Source organism: Mixophyes fleayi, chromosome 2 (assembly GCF_038048845.1).
Source record: "Mixophyes fleayi isolate aMixFle1 chromosome 2, aMixFle1.hap1, whole genome shotgun sequence".
NCBI lineage: Eukaryota > Metazoa > Chordata > Amphibia > Anura > Limnodynastidae > Mixophyes > Mixophyes fleayi.
Window position 1 is genome coordinate 76,565,711 of NC_134403.1, and position 13,287 is coordinate 76,578,997.

The following is a 13,287-nucleotide window of genomic DNA, read 5'->3' on the forward strand; positions in this document are numbered from 1 at the left end:
CAATATCTAGTAGTCTGATTACCATTTGTAATCCCATCAGAATGTGGATTAATTTTTTAAATAGTCACTGAAGGAATTCCTTCATAGTCATCAACATTTTAAAATAATTTCAAGGGAAGTGTTCTGCTGAGCAGTTGTATCTATACCTTTCCTAGGTGGTACTTGGTGCTGTCCAATCACCATAATCTGTTCACTGAACTTGGGTTAATGTCACTGTAAATACTCCTTTTCTATAAAGCTAAAATGACAATAATAATAGATAGTAAATATTGCATTTCACATACAGAATAAGAGGATTTGTATTGTACATTTGGTAAATATTGAAAACTAGGGTCCAGGGTCTAATATTTCCACGGTTATATAAATGTTTGTCTCTGGGAATAGTGGGGGGAGGGGTCAGTCAGAAGACATTACCGAAACTATGTCTATATTGTGTGTGCTTATCCTGTATATGAATTTGCACCTTTTGTAAACATGGATAGCACTGAAGTGCTTATGTAGAAATCACCTTGTTTTATACAAGTACATATTTGAAAGTGTTTCATTATGGTAAATGGGTATTAAACCATGTCTACGGAGGTTTTTCTTTACAATGAGTTTACAGGGACACTCTGCAGTGAGCCGGTGCATACGAGCACAGCATGCGTAGTACTATCTCCGCCAGCCTTGGAGCCCTTATAATCCCCACCCCCAATGGAATGTTTTCTGATTTTGTTTAGAACACTCTTTAATTGCATTTTGAATACTCCTCTTTAACAAATATTATCTTAGAAACCCCAGAAGAATACATTATATGAGAAGAAGGCACAAAAAGAGGAATCTGAAGTGACAAGTTAATAATGCACTTTACTAATCTTACCAGCGAACTTAAACCTTTCTATAGATTGTGTTATAACAAATTAAATATTATTTCTTTTATTTGTCATTTTCTATGCCTTTCTGGCTATTTGTTACCCCAAGTGCTGCTGCCTGAAACAACAGGTTCATTATTTCAGAGCGAACATGTTGACAGTAAAAAGACATATAGGATTCGGGTGTGGAAATTCGTCATAGACTATTTATTGCCAGGTCAATACGTGAGACAATTGCCACCACACTTTTTTATGGAAGTCCAGAGATCGGAAAAACTATGGAATTGGTTCCATATAGTTCTGCAAATTTAAACCGCCTCCTTTGAATGCTGTCCTTCAGCCTTCAAAGGAACCACACAGAGGAAGGAGAGCACAGTGCATTCCCTCCCCCGGGTATTGTGACCTTCCTGCACTGTGCAGAGAGCTGCCGGTTGCCCACCACTGGTCTAGATCTAACCCTTAGAAACTTTTCTTAAAACTGTTTCTTTATTTAAAAAAAAAAAAAAAAGTGCATTTAAGATGCTGTAACCCATAGCAACCAATCATGTCAACACTAGGCTGCTAAAAGTGGATATCTATTGCTATGTGTTACAACACGTTATAGCTCCTTGCCCCATATTAATAAATATGATCCATGATATTCATAATCTGGCAAAATAGTGCTAAGCTAAGAATACCCAATACCTCCCTTCTGCATATATATCCATGATGCTTGGTTGGCAGGTTTAGAATGTTGGGCGGTTGGTAGTTTTAGCAGTAGTCTGAAGCATTTAATATGGAACGTTTTAAAGTATGACAATCTAATAAATAAATGCTCTACCTCGAGCAGAGATCCTTCCAGCATGGCAGACGAGATCTTTACTCCAGATCAGAAATAGGAATTATAAGGTTCTGTAGCTGTAGTTGTGGAGCTACAATTTGTCAGTGTTCAAAAAAATGTGATTTATATTTAATACTACTTTTATACCTGCTTGGTCTGTTATGTGTACAAAACAAATTGTCATTGAGTTCCAGCAATCCAACCGGACCACACACTTATTCCAAATCACCCACAATGCTGGCTCATTCCTCCTTGCCCAGGTTCTCTGCAGGCTGTGATACACTATGTGTGAGACTTATACTTGAAATAGCTGTAACTAAAATAAGGTGTTTTCATATTAAGACCATGGTTTTATTTTTATTTTTTTTGTTAAATTTTAAAAGTGCTGAGCTGGAATAATAAAATATCCAGTATTGCATTGACAGTGGGCTTTGTGCAAAAATCTTAAACTGTATAGATTTATGTATTGCTAAGGTGCAATATTTATTTGTGCATTATTCGTGGTAAAGCAATGCATAGTTTTACATGACCACACTATGATGATACAAATTGTGATGTGGGCTCAGAAGAGTTGGAGAATGGAAAGACAGGGTGGTCAGATATGTGTAAAAATGATGTCCATAGAATTTCAAAAATCCATTTTTTTATGGTTACCAGATTTCTATAGTTAGGGTGTTTTTTGAATTTTCTTTCCTTGTTTAGCAAGCGGGTGTCTACATTCTGTGTGTCCTGCGGATGTTGAACTGAGTGTTGTGTTTCAACGACTGGAGGACCACAAATCACCTGTGATCTACACATAGCCACCTTGTGAGAGACTAAATGCCTCTTGCAATATTCAGTTTTCATGTCACTACTGTTTAATTTTGTAGTGTTTAGCTTAATCTTCTTCCCGAGCCCTCTTGTTTACCAGTGTAACTTATTAATCACCTCTCTGACTTGCTTCCTTCATGAAACTGTACACAAATTAATAATTTCAATGTAAAATCCAAAAATTGCCATGTTCTTTTTTTCCTCCAGCATTCTTGTTTGCGTTTCTAGAATTTCTGAATTGTGACAATTCTGTATTTAAGAGAATATTTAAATGTAAGAATAAATGAAATTATGCTCAAACTATAGAATTTCTGGACTGTTCTTTCCCTGGGTCTGGAGTCTGAAACGTTGGTATCAGTCTACATTGATGTATGTACATTTCACAAAGGTACGATCAACTGTTGTGCTCATACATTATATCCTGCACATCCAGTTATGAAGTTTCTGGGCTAAAACAGTCTGTGCTGCTGTTAAGCTGTAACCCAGTGTTTCCCAAATCCAGTTCACAGGGACCCCTAACAGTGCAGGTTTTCCAGGTCACAAGTGAAATAATTATACCACCTGTGGATCTTTCAAAATGTGTCATTCAGTAATGAATACACCTGTGCTCCAGCTTAGAGATATGGAAAACATGCACTGTTAGGGGTCCCTGAGGACTGGGTTTGGGAAACACTACAGTAACCAATAAGCGTTATGATGCTATTTCAGCATGGCCCACTCCTACGTACCCATGTGTAAGCAAGTTTGAAGTAATTGGAACAAGGTCAAAATGTTTAGATTGGATTGACTCCATTAGCACTGAATAGTTATAAGGCTCTTGTATCAATAGGCATGTGACTCCATACACTGAACTTGTTTGTGTCTGTCTGCCTCTGCAATATCCCTAGTTATTGGAATGAATTCTCATGAATATTGGTTCAGACGTTACTTGTACATTTTAACATTCACAAGAAATCAGATGGTCAAAGATAAAGAAACTCCATTTAAAGGATTTTAGAAATGAGCTTAATTATTATAAAATTAGAAGCAATGTGATACTGTACATTATTTGCTGAGAAAATGATGGATCTCTAAATTGGGACTAAACATTGTTTTCATTTTTTGCAAAATTATATTTCAAATTTTGATTTTTAAAAATTGCACTTGTCTAGGTCAAGTGTTAATTCTGTGTTGGAGCCCATGATTAGCTCATAAAAAAGGATTAAAAAGCTACAGTAAAATAACAAGTATCTCATTTCCCAGATGTGATATTTTTTTATTATTTACTCTGTGTAGCCAAAAAATTAGTTAGGTGACACATTATTAACTCAAAAGATAGCAACTGGTCATAAAGCCGTCTCCTAGACATAGACATGTACTTTAACCAGTCCCAGCTCACAGATTCACTTTGTAGGTTGCAATTTACCATCTCCATTTGCCTGATTTCCGTGCAGTATTGACACCTTTATTCCAACGCTTCCACACGCATGGTCAGTGTCCTCAGTGTTGACAGTTTGGCGCAATTTTTGGGTTTTTTTTAAAAAAAATTTTTTAGAGGTTCTTGGTCAGACACTAAAGTGACTTGCATTTGCAGCATAGTAATTAAATGTCACACATTTTAGCAATCTATCCCCACAGGTTAAATGTATAAAGTGGCTCTTCACATGTTTTGAATTCTCACAATTTTTTTTAGTCTTTTTTACAGAAAATGACATTGTAGAAAACGCAGGCAGGCTACTGGGAACATAATGCATGGCACTTTGGGGTAGGGGGTTATCTAATTATCTTGGTATGTGGGAATGGGCCAAATATTACTGGAGTCATCAACATGTGTTCAGTAAGCTCCTAATAGAAACTTAGACATTTACAATGCATTATAGAGCTTTCTGTGTGTTTTTTTTTTTTTTTTTATTGAAGTGTGAATTCATTAATCATTAGAGGGTGACTAAACATCCATTCATCTCTAGAGGTGAGCCACTGGACATCACCGCAATCTCTGGCTGTGCTCATTATCAGGTACTATAGTACCCGAACATCACAGATCTTCCTGCACCGCCTATACGGGGTGCATGTAAAAATCCATATTACTGTTACAAAGGCAGCATATAACAAGGAATTCAATTTTCCCCTACATTTCACTTTCTCTCCCACATGGGGCTTTTTCTCTAAAACAAATTAAAGACTCATCCAAGAATCAATGCATACTGGGTTTGTGTTGAGCTAAAAGATGCATTGCTAGCTAATATAGACATATTGGATCTCGTCATTGCAAAATGTGAATCAATTAAGTTTGAAATGGACTATCTACTAATTGGATTTAGATCTTGTCTTAATCTATGAAGCAAGTCAACTTTTCTGGGTACATTGCTGAAAAGGACAATTACATAAAGGTTTGCATGAATCTGCTCACAATTTCTAGATGACCGTTTAGATCTTTTTTTTCTTCTTTGGGGCAGCGTTGGTTATAAACTAGCCATAAACATGTCAATACCTTCTGTTGCAGACATTGCTGGATTTCATGTTAGGCACAGTAGGTTTAATGATGGCAGAGGCTGAAAGGCAGCTTTCTTTACATCCCATATTTTAAACATGTTCTTTCATCAAAGGTAAAAACCAACTCCGGTAATGAGTAAAAACACCTGATAAAAGATTGACTGGTATGGGGTATCGCTAGTATATTGGAGACGGTGTAGGATGCCAAAGATTGCGTATCTAATATCTCCAAATCAGGCTTTGCTTCTGGGAAGGCTATACTGCAAAACCATAAGTACGTGCATGATTTTCCGGATTCTGCGCTAGCTTGAACAGTGGAACACAGATCGATCCTTTCCTCTGTATTATGGGAATCCTCAGATGAAATTGGGTCTCCACCTGCTGATGTAAATATGTTCCAATGTCTTATGCCCACAGCAACGGAGCTGTGAATTTGACATGTAATTATGTTGGCAGGTTGAAGTGCCAGAAGGACTCTGCAGGAGACAGCCCAGCAAAACCCTGTGCTATAGACTGTTCGGCTAATTGTTCTTTGCCAATTTCTGTATTTCATCAGTGGACATCCATAGTGTAGAGGAAGATGTAAACTGTGGACTAATAATGTATTGTTTTGTAAAGTGGTAACTATAAAAAAAAAAACAATAAAAAGTAATGTGCCCACATGTTCGTATTAGGGACAGTAAACGCTTTTAGTCTTTTTTTTGTTCCCTTGTAGTTTTACTTCATTTTAATCTGTGCGGGAAACAAAGGTTAAGCAGAAAAAGAAAATTAAACACAAATTAAAAGACAAAATATTTGTATGTCTATGTCCTAGACGATAATGCCAGATTATTTTTACAAATGGTCAAATGCAAGGTTGCTTGTCTGATAACTGATTTTATACTTACTATTTTGTATATTACATATACAAAAGTCAGTGATATCAGCTGTTTGAATGATATTTATACATTTCACACAGTAGACACAATTTTGCTTCTGAACTTCCAACTTATCTTGCTATCAAATTGCCAGTAGAGAGGCGCAGTAAGCTCATCCATTATAGCTTATAGGACCTGGTTGATTGCAGTTATTTTGACAAAAGCCTGTCTTACCACATATTAAGTTTTAGGTGTCAATTTTGACAATGATATATCTTCTCAGTTTCTGATTTAAGAGTATATATAGTATTAAATTCAGAAAAACAAAGGTTCTGTAAAATTGACAGAATATTATTTTTGGCATTTATTTGTTAGGCGTGACAAGATTTCCACAGCATCGTACACAGTACAAACGCTAGACTATACAGGGTGAAACAGTACTGAACAATAAACAAAAAATACCAATACTTCAGAAACTCCAGGCAGGCTAATGCAGTAAAGACAGAGCAGAAACACAGGTATGGAGACAGGAGGGAACTGCTGATATTAGCTTACATCCTAAGGGAGGGTAAACAAAAACCAGGCACAATGGGGAGTCAGTTAAAGCATGGACGAGAGAACAGGGGGACCGGGAGGGGAAAATGAGCGGTGGAGATGAGGGGGTTAAGTGGATGGTTGGTAGGCTTTGAGGAACAGGTGAGTTTTAAGTGCCCGTTTGAAGGAGCACAGATTAGGAGAGAGACGTATGGAGCGAGGGAGGTCGTTCCAGTGAAGGGGGGCCGCACGGGAGAAGTCTTGGATTCTGGAGTGGGAACAGGTGATCAGAGTGGAGGAGAGGCGACGGTCATTAACCGAGCGCAGGGAGCAGGCAAGAGTGTGAATGGAGAGGTTAGAGATATAGGGGGCAGTAGACTGGGAAAGAGCCTTGTAAGTGATGGTAAGGTGTTTGAAAAGGATTCTGTAGGGAAAGGGGAGCCAGTGTAAGGCAAGGCAGTGGAGGAGCGGCGTGAAAAGATGAATTTTGCAGCCGCATTGAGTATAGAGTGAAGGGGGGCGAGATGGGAGTGGGGGAGGCCAGTAAGGAGGAGATTGCAATAATCGAGGCGAGAGATGAGTGCGTGGATGATAGTTTTGCTGGCATCCTGAGAGAGAAAGAGGGGCGATGCAGGCAATGTTGCCTAGTTGGAAGCGACAGGCTTGGGCAAGGGATTGAATGTGGGGGGCAAAAGAGAGAGAGGCGTCGAGGATGACGCCCAGGCAGCAGAGTTTAGTGGCAGAGGAGATAGTGGTGTTATTAACAATGATAGAGAGGTCATGGTGGGAGGGGAGTCTAGGGGGAGGAAAGACAATGAGCTCAGTTTTAGAGATGTTAATTTTGAGAAAGCGTGAGGACATCCAGGAGGAGTTGGCAGAGAGGCAGTCACATACACGAGAGAGGAGGGTGGAGGAAGGAGAAGAGATGTAGTGTTGAATGTCATCAGCATAAAGGTGATACTGAAGAAGGAGATGAGAGCACCAAGGGAGGATGTATAGAGTGAAAAGAGTTGAGGGCTAAGATCAGAGCCTTGATAGACTCCTACAGGAAGAGGGGAGGGGGTGGAGGAAGAACCAGACGTGGAAACAGATGCGGTTAGCAAGGTATGAGGTGAACCAGGCGTGCACAGATTCAGCAAGGCAGAGAGAGAAGGGTTTGGAGCAGGAAGGGCTAGTTTAAGACTGCGGAGAGGTCGAGGAGAATGAGCAGGGAGAAGTGACCCCTGGATTTGGCAGATAGGAGATCATTAGTAACTTTGGCCAGGGCACTTTCAGTGAAGTGGAGTGGGCGGAAACTGGATTGGAGAGGGTCCAGGAGGGAATTGTCCGTGAGGTGTCTGGTGAGGCGGCTGCAGACAATCCACTCAAGTACTTTGGAGGCAAAGTGGAGAAGTGAAAGAGGGCGATAATTAGCAAGAGAGGTGGGGTCAAGATTGTTTTTTTTAAGGATAGGATATATGATAGCGTGTTTAAATGAGGAGGGGACTACGCCAGAGGAGAGTGATAGGTTGAAAAGGTGTGCAAGGTAAGAGCCTGCAGTGGGAGAGCGATAGCGAAGGAGGTGAGAGGGGATGGGATCGAGAAGACAGGTAGAGGGCGGAGAGGAAAGAATAAGGGAGCGAACTTCTTCACCCGATGTAGGGCAGAAGGAGCACCAGAGTTGGTTGTTGGAGGGAGGTGAAGTAATGAGGGTGGTGGGAAAAAGGATGGGAGGAGATGTTCAGTCTGATGGCCTCAATTTTGGAGGAGAAAAAGGTGGCGGAGAGGGAAAGCGGGACGGAGAGAGGAAGGAGTTGAAAGTGGCAAAGAGGCGATGGGGATTGGAGGACTGAAAGAAATGAGGGACATAAAGAAGGATTATTTAGTGATGGAGAGGGCAGAGCAGAATGAGGAGAGGATAAATTTAAAGTGAAGGAAGTCAGCAAGGGAACGAGATTTCCTTCAGAGGCGTTCAGCAGTGCGAGGGCACTTTTGGAGGAAGCGGGTGAGTTTATAGTGCCAGGTTGGGGAATGAGGCGGCGTGGGCAGAAAAAAAAGAAGCAGGGGTGACAGCATCCAGGGCAGTAGTGAGGGAATGGTTGTAGAGAGAGGACGCCTGGGAGGGAAGAGGCGACAGGAGAGCCTCAAGGTTGCGCCTAGTGAGGGTAGCTTTAGGTGAGGTGGGAGCAGGACAGAGTGAAGGAGAGGAGATGGTGGTCAAAGAGTGGGAAGAGAGAGTTGGAGAAGTCAAAGAGATCGCAGAGATGAGAGAAGACAAGGTGAAGGGAGTGAATAAGACAGAAGTTGGGGGTTGAGGTCCACTGAGTGAGGTGGAAAGGGTGATGGTGGCAGGGTCAGAGTAGTTGTTAATAGTAGACATGCTCAGGCTCGGTTCCTGGAGAGCCGAACACACCGGCTCAGTACTGTCGCACGCCCTCGGAATCGAAAACGTCATCGTGACTTCGCCAGATCTTGGAGCTCGTGAGTTTTGAATTCCTTTTTTAGATCCAACATAGCGAGGGGGACCCCCATTTTTCTTCTCTGCCACTGCTGTGTGCCAATGTGTCCTAGGAACTGCCGTGTGTTTGTGTCATTGCTTTGTCGCTTAGCATCCAGCCAGGTCGCTGCAGTAATTATCTGAAAGTGTATGGAAATAATATTGTGATCTGTGAGATCTAAATTGATTGCAAATGACTTGAAATTAGTGTTATTGAGGTTAATAATAATGTAGGAACAAAAAAACCAAAACACACGAGGGTGGCTTTGCAAAAACCAAAACACGAAACTAATCTAGATCCAAAACCAGTTCATGGGGGTCAGTGAGCATCTCTAGTTAATAGGGATGTTAAAGTTGCCAAGTATGATGGAGGGAAGGTCAGAGGAAAGGTAGTGGGGAAGTAAGGCAGCAAAGTTGTTGAGAAAAAGGGAGGTGGGGCCGGGGGGACGATCTCTTCTCCCCCCATCCACGGAGGTGGATGGGGGAGAAGAGACTGATGGAGTGTACTTGACCCAAAAAGTGGCAATGACCCAAAACGTGCAGCTAGGGGATAGGAAGAGGCTCACTCCACCTCCTGGACGCTCATCAGGTCTGGTGGAGTGGGTGAAGGAGGAACCCCCATAGGAGAGAGCGGCGGGTGAGGCGTTGCCAGGTTCTAGTGATGGCAAGAAGGTTAAGAGAGTTGGAGATGAAGAAGTCATGGATGGAGGACAGCTTGTTACAGATGAACCTGGAGTGCGAGGGCACATGAGAAGGGGAGGGAGGGAAGTGGGGAGATGTGGATGAGATTGTCAGGGTTGATGGAGCGTGGAAGAGGGTTAGAGATTGGACAGTGAGAGTTGGGCCAGTGAAGGGGTCTAGGGGAGAGGATGGGTATGGGAAAGGAGCGGGGCGGCATGGTGAGAGACAGTGGGACGGGGAGCGAGAGAAAGGGGCAGAGGAGGCAGGAGAAGGGGTAAGGGAGTAACAGAAATGAAGGCAGCAAAAGGCAGACCGTAGTGGTCCAGAGCAAATTTAGGACTATCAGAACAGAATAAAACAGTAAATTAGGACTAAAGAATGGAGTAAAACAGAAAGGCAGTGGCAAAAACAATATAAAGTGAAGTAAAAATTAAAATAAACGTTAAGGTAAACTTATGCTAAATTGGAATGAAACACATGATAATAGCAGCAATGAAGGGCTACAGAGAGCCGGTACCAGGCGTGGAAGATGGAGAACACAGGAACAGGTGAGTCCAGACAGATTACAGGTAGTCCCAGGAGCGGTCCGATGGGTCCAAAGTTCAGGTAGGGGCCCGAGGTATGGGGGTGGCAGGGCAAAGTGAGTGCCTGTATGCAGAGAGAGGGAGATGGGACCAAGGCTGGGGGGGAGGGACAGGTAGGGGATAGGGGTTATGTGAAATCTGTGACGGGGTAGAGAGGGGGTTGAGGCACCCAAGTAAGGAGGACAGGGTGGAGTGAGCAGTGCGGAGTGGAGTGAGCAGAGGAGTACCAGTGGCCTCCTCGGAGAAGGGCACAGAGGCATCCAGGGAGGCTGCCAGGGGCACAAACAGAGAGGGCTGGTGGTGGGCAGCAGGCGTGGAGTTCTGGAGAGAAATGCAGGACGAGGCCGCGACCGGAGGCGGAGACAGCAGGCAGGAGCAGAAGGGCCACAAACCAGCAGAGAGAAGGCCCAGTCAACAGCGTGGAGAGCAGCTTCCAGAATACTGTTGTTAATGAAGCTTTATGTTTAGAGGAAATTGTGAGCTATATGAAGACAACGCACGGGTGCCAATATTTCTGCTCATGGCTGTATGGTCTGAGCCTCAACAAATTTCTCTAATATCCAAGAGTTGGCTCCAAAAGCTGCTGTATCCTTTGCATAGCTGATGGCAAACATAAGCCTTATCTGGTCCTCATAACATGCTGAACTATGCCTGGGGCAAAGTATATGCTGCGCAATAATACTTTGTAACCAAGCTTACAAAGTTGAGGCATATCCATTGTCAAAGTATTTGCACTTCCCATCGCCAACTGAAAAAAGCTCTGTGCAGCCTCCCTTCATTTCTCTAAATTGATTCCTCTGGGTGGGTCTTACTCAGAACAGCTGCCCCTTCTGGGTTTGCACTGAACTAGAGCCACCAATGTATGACAGGAAACTGAGCAGCTATCGGTCAGAGGGAACTTCAGCTGCAAGTACTGTGTGTGGAGGTTCACACTGGGGAAAAACAAAACAAAACAAAACAAAACAAAAAAAAAAAAAAAAAAATCGCCCACTCAACTGCTGCCCCTTATTTATTTAGCACAGGTAACTGCAATAGGAAAGTGAGTGGGGTCTACCTGTGATATAGATAATGGTAAAAGATTTGGGGATGTGTGTATAGCAGTAGATTATACCTGCATTATTATCTAAAGTATAGACCACTATCCCCTGTAGTTTGGGAATGGAAGATATCCATTGATTGTGGTTTTTTTTTTTTTTTAATAACTACCAATTAATTGCTTTTTATGGGGTTGATTAAAAAAAACAAAAAAACAGAAGTGACCATCTGTACTTTGTCTGTTTGCCAGTATAAAAACCATACATGTTGCCTAAAGTATCTACAGCAGCAACTTAAACTAGTTCTGTTCCACATTCACGATGACACGTTAAAGTGTGTTTTGTGGGCTACAAGTGGCCCTCTTGCATGTGGATATCTTATAACTTAATAAGGAAAATGTCACCAGTCTGAAAGAAAACATCATGCATTCCAGTTGGAACACTGATAACATGCTGTTCACAGGGGCAGCTGCTAACACACATACAGCACTAAAATGTTTATCTGAACAAACCATTAGACATGTCAGACTTTGAATACAGGTGCAGAGATTTGAATTGGTTTGTTAGGTCTACACAATACTGTGTTGCAACCAGTGTTTACACACAGCAAAGTAGTGGCTTCTCTATCAACTCCACAAACCCCCAACTAGATATACCACAGGATTCCCATATTGCGAACCCCATGTGGTTACCAATGAACTCATCCATGCCTTAACCAATAACATTTAGTTTTCAAGGGCTCCAGCAATCTGTCCAATCCCCATTCTGGATACACTTGCACTGATTGCTGTATTCATTTAAAGCTCATCAGAGGGCAGCGTTGCGGACCAAAGAAGCCATGAGAACCTCCGAGGAGGTTACCAGCGTGGAATATAGTTATAGTTGTGAGGGAGGGGCTTATATGCTCGGAAAAACCCAAACCATTTTACCATGGAGTTTATTGTAAGAAAAAAAAAGGTTTAGAGTATTTCTAAGCGAGAAAGCAAAAGTAACCATAACAGAAGTCAGATTGTGTCAAAAGCTTGTTTTATAAATCTTACACATTTATGTGTACACCGAACCAACACAAGCAGAAATAAAATATACAACCACTTATTAAAATGTAGAAAACACATTAAAAAAACAAAAATGGCAGTAGTTTAGCATTATACATCTACCAACCATATACAGGGGAAAGCCGCAACAGTGGTTCAAACCCCATTGGGATAGACAGAATCCCAATTAAACAGTGGCTGTTTGGAGCTGTAGAAACATATTAACTTTATATTTCAGACCAACTGTACATAATTTCTCAGTAGTAGGTGTCAATTCTAGGTACCAAGTTGGTCCTTTCTTAAACCTGGAGAGAACCCCTCCCCCCCACAAAAGAGGAAAAAAAAAATCTTCAGAGGTATTTTGACCACCAATTTACATCCACTTGCATAAAATAAAATTAAGGTCATTTTAACGGTTCAGTTTAGTCAATTGACTAGACTTCAAGTTGTTTTGATACTAAAGTTTTCCTTCCTTTATTTGGTCCCATCTGTCCAAGGTTTTTTCCCCTCTGAATATTTCTCCAGGTAAAGAGCTATTGCTCACAACACTTAATAATGCATAATGTGAAAGTCTTCCGAGAATGGACGGCTTCCAGCACCCACAAAATCCAAATCCCTCCATAGTGCACGTTTCAAGTAACTTGAGAACAACAAGCTCGGTGTCTGTACCAGGGGTGTTCCAGGGAGCAGAGTGACCATTTTCCAAGTGATCACTTCTTTAAAGACTGGAGGTAGTTGGCGGATAGTAAGACCATGCTGTGCAACAATAAGGAAGCCTCAGACGCTGAAAAAAAAACATAAAACATTTATCAAAATCCTATTTTTATATGGAACAGACAAGTTTCCAGTAAAAATATAACATAAAATATGTGGCACTGGCCAGAGCTACGAAAAGATTAATTTACCTTTAAAGCAGAAGTGTGAAAGGGGCAATAGAAATAACAGATGTTTTTAAATAAAAGATTTATCTAGTAGAATGTCTAGCACTTGTCTATTCTGAAGCTTCTGCCATTTCAGGGGATGGGCTGTAGAGTCCTATGGCTGGCTCCCTCTAACACATCATCAGATGAGCACAACACTGTGGAAATCTGCTCTCACTACACCGTTCAAAACAGAGGATGGTGGGTTTGGGAT

At 41.8% G+C, this 13,287-nt stretch overlaps 1 protein-coding gene across 1 annotated transcript in view; it reads right to left on the reverse strand.

The window, feature by feature from the left end:
- Positions 1 to 11,754: 11,754 nt before the first annotated feature.
- Positions 11,755 to 13,287, reverse strand: part of LETMD1 (LETM1 domain containing 1) — a 34,620-nt gene continuing 33,087 nt past the window's right edge. The window contains exon 9 of the mRNA XM_075199321.1: positions 11,755 to 12,937. Coding sequence (XP_075055422.1) covers positions 12,864 to 12,937 — 74 coding nt within the window. The 3' untranslated portion in view covers positions 11,755 to 12,863. The remainder of the gene's footprint in view (positions 12,938 to 13,287) is intronic.